The 2500-nt window shown below is 26.4% G+C and overlaps 1 protein-coding gene across 1 annotated transcript in view; it reads right to left on the bottom strand.

Moving 5' to 3' along the window:
- Positions 1 to 2500, bottom strand: part of sei (seizure) — a 164520-nt gene that overhangs the window by 50962 nt on the left and 111058 nt on the right. The window contains exon 17 of the mRNA XM_070118775.1: positions 1480 to 1566. Coding sequence (XP_069974876.1) covers positions 1480 to 1566 — 87 coding nt within the window. The remainder of the gene's footprint in view (positions 1 to 1479; positions 1567 to 2500) is intronic.

The raw sequence follows: 2500 nt of genomic DNA, 5'->3' as shown, positions 1-2500 counted from the left end.
ATATACATATATAGATACAAATATATACATATTTATACATACATATATATATATATATATATATATATATATATATATATATATATATATACATATTTATACATATATATAGATACATATATACATATATATAGATACATATATATACATATATATAGATACATATATACATATATATAGATACATATATATACATATATTTAGATACATATATATATATATAAACATATATACATATTTATACATATATATAGATACATATATACATATATATAGATACATATATACATATATATAGATAATATATACATATATTTAGATACATATATATACATATATGAACATATATACATATACGCACATATATACATATATAGATATACGCACATATATACATATACATACATATATATATATATATATATATATATATATATATATATATATATATATATATATATATATACATATACATATACATATACATATACATATACATATACATATACATATACATATACATATACATATACATATACATATACATATACATATACATATATATTTATATTTATATTTATATTTATATTTATATTTATATTTATATTTATATTTATATTTATATTTATATTTATATAAATATAAATATAAATATAAATATAAATATAAATATAAATATAAATATAAATATAAATATAAATATATATATATATATATATATATATATATATATATATATATATGCATACATATGCATATCACACACACACACACAATCTTACTATTTTGTAACAAGCCATTTGCAATACAGTCTGATCTATTTCCAAAATACTTGTTTAGGCATAAGGATTTCCTGCTAAGCACTCATCAGGCAAAATCATTTATTTTTCATTTGCTAAATCCGCTTTTGAAGCAAGAGAATAATACTAATGGTAATAATCAACAATAAAAAAAAAGTGAATCATTCTTCATTATAATTAAGAGCCACACAGGCATGACTCGACATCCATGCACGCGTGACTATCAGATCATCTCGGGCCAGGTGTTAGATACAGCAAATATTTGGAATACAGCAAGATACAGCAGATAAAACTAGGGCAGGATATATATAAACACATATGGTTTCATGGTGATGAACAGCAATCAATGCTACAACAAAACACACATCCATTAAATATAGGACACAGTCAAAAAACACAGAAAAATATCTCGTTCCAGTAAAATTTCTGCAAGGGAGATTTTGGAGGGTGGAAGTGGTGGGGGGGGTGGGCGGCCAAAAAAACTACCGGACGAGACATGTTACTGCAGGTAACTTTCAAAAAATACGTCAAAATCTATTTAAGACACTGTAACAAGGGCGGTGGGTGGGTGGGTGGGGGGGGACTCAAAAAATGCTTTAAAGAAAATAGTTAAAAATAATATATATAAAAAACAAAAAAAAGACTATGAACAAAAATACCTCATCTTTTTTGTTCTTACCAGTTCTACTCTCCGACCTATGAACCTTACCCTCCACTCTATGCAGACGAAGGTCGGTAAAGCTACGTTTGAGCTGGCTAAGGACCCCTACGGATGAGAATACATTTTACTTTGTTAGTCCAAAGCTACGGCCAAGTTACCTTCACAGCACGCTGTTAGACTTCAGCTATTAAAATGCTCTACAGTACAACAGCATTTTTCTTAGGGATATCATTAGTTATAAATAGGGCTCTTGCATATTTGCGTATCTATATTCTGGAATACAGTTTGGACATTCTTTTTTCTCCTGTAAATAAAATGCTTAAAACCATTTGGAAACTTTGCATATATGGTTATGAATTGTCTGAAGGAATCACTTTTCACACGTCAATATATATCCTTTTGAAAAAGTAAAAAAAAAAAAAAATTTTTTTTTGAAGAGTGCTTGCAGTGGTACCATATCCCATGAAGAAATATACAAAGACTTAAAGGAAAGTATGAATCTTACCTACCACTATTATAAATCAAATGTTTCTCAAAAGAATATGAAAAATCAAATTAACAAGAAAAAATTATCCCTATTAATTCTCAAAATGGAGCAATTTAGATTTATTTTCTTTCCTATCATATGAAGTATACCCTTTTTTAAAGAGAAGCCTTAGTAGAAAGGAAAACAAGAAAAAAATAATAAAACAGTTATATACACGACAAAAATCATATCCATTTTGCATAAATCAATTAAACTTTGAAAATCTTGTCAAATTGGGAACAACACAATGGCATGTCCTTCTTGAGTCACTGGCTTTTGTTTTTAGATCTATATCAAAGGACTGAGCAGTTCTGTTCAGACATTCTGAAACAACTTTAATATCTTAAATGATTCCCATAAATATCATCCACAATATTACTTTTACATTCTATATCTATTCTAAATTTCCTCTACATCTATTGCACTACTTAATCTTAATTTTAAATGTCCAAGGCCTGCTTCCAGTCCTTGCCAATACATCTCTTTAAAACATTTTCCAGACAACAGAACAGC

This window comes from Penaeus vannamei, chromosome 42, assembly GCF_042767895.1.
Source record: "Penaeus vannamei isolate JL-2024 chromosome 42, ASM4276789v1, whole genome shotgun sequence".
In the NCBI taxonomy this organism is placed as follows: domain Eukaryota; kingdom Metazoa; phylum Arthropoda; class Malacostraca; order Decapoda; family Penaeidae; genus Penaeus; species Penaeus vannamei.
Note: the sequence above shows the minus strand (reverse complement) of the source record. Positions and strands in the feature narration are given on the sequence as shown.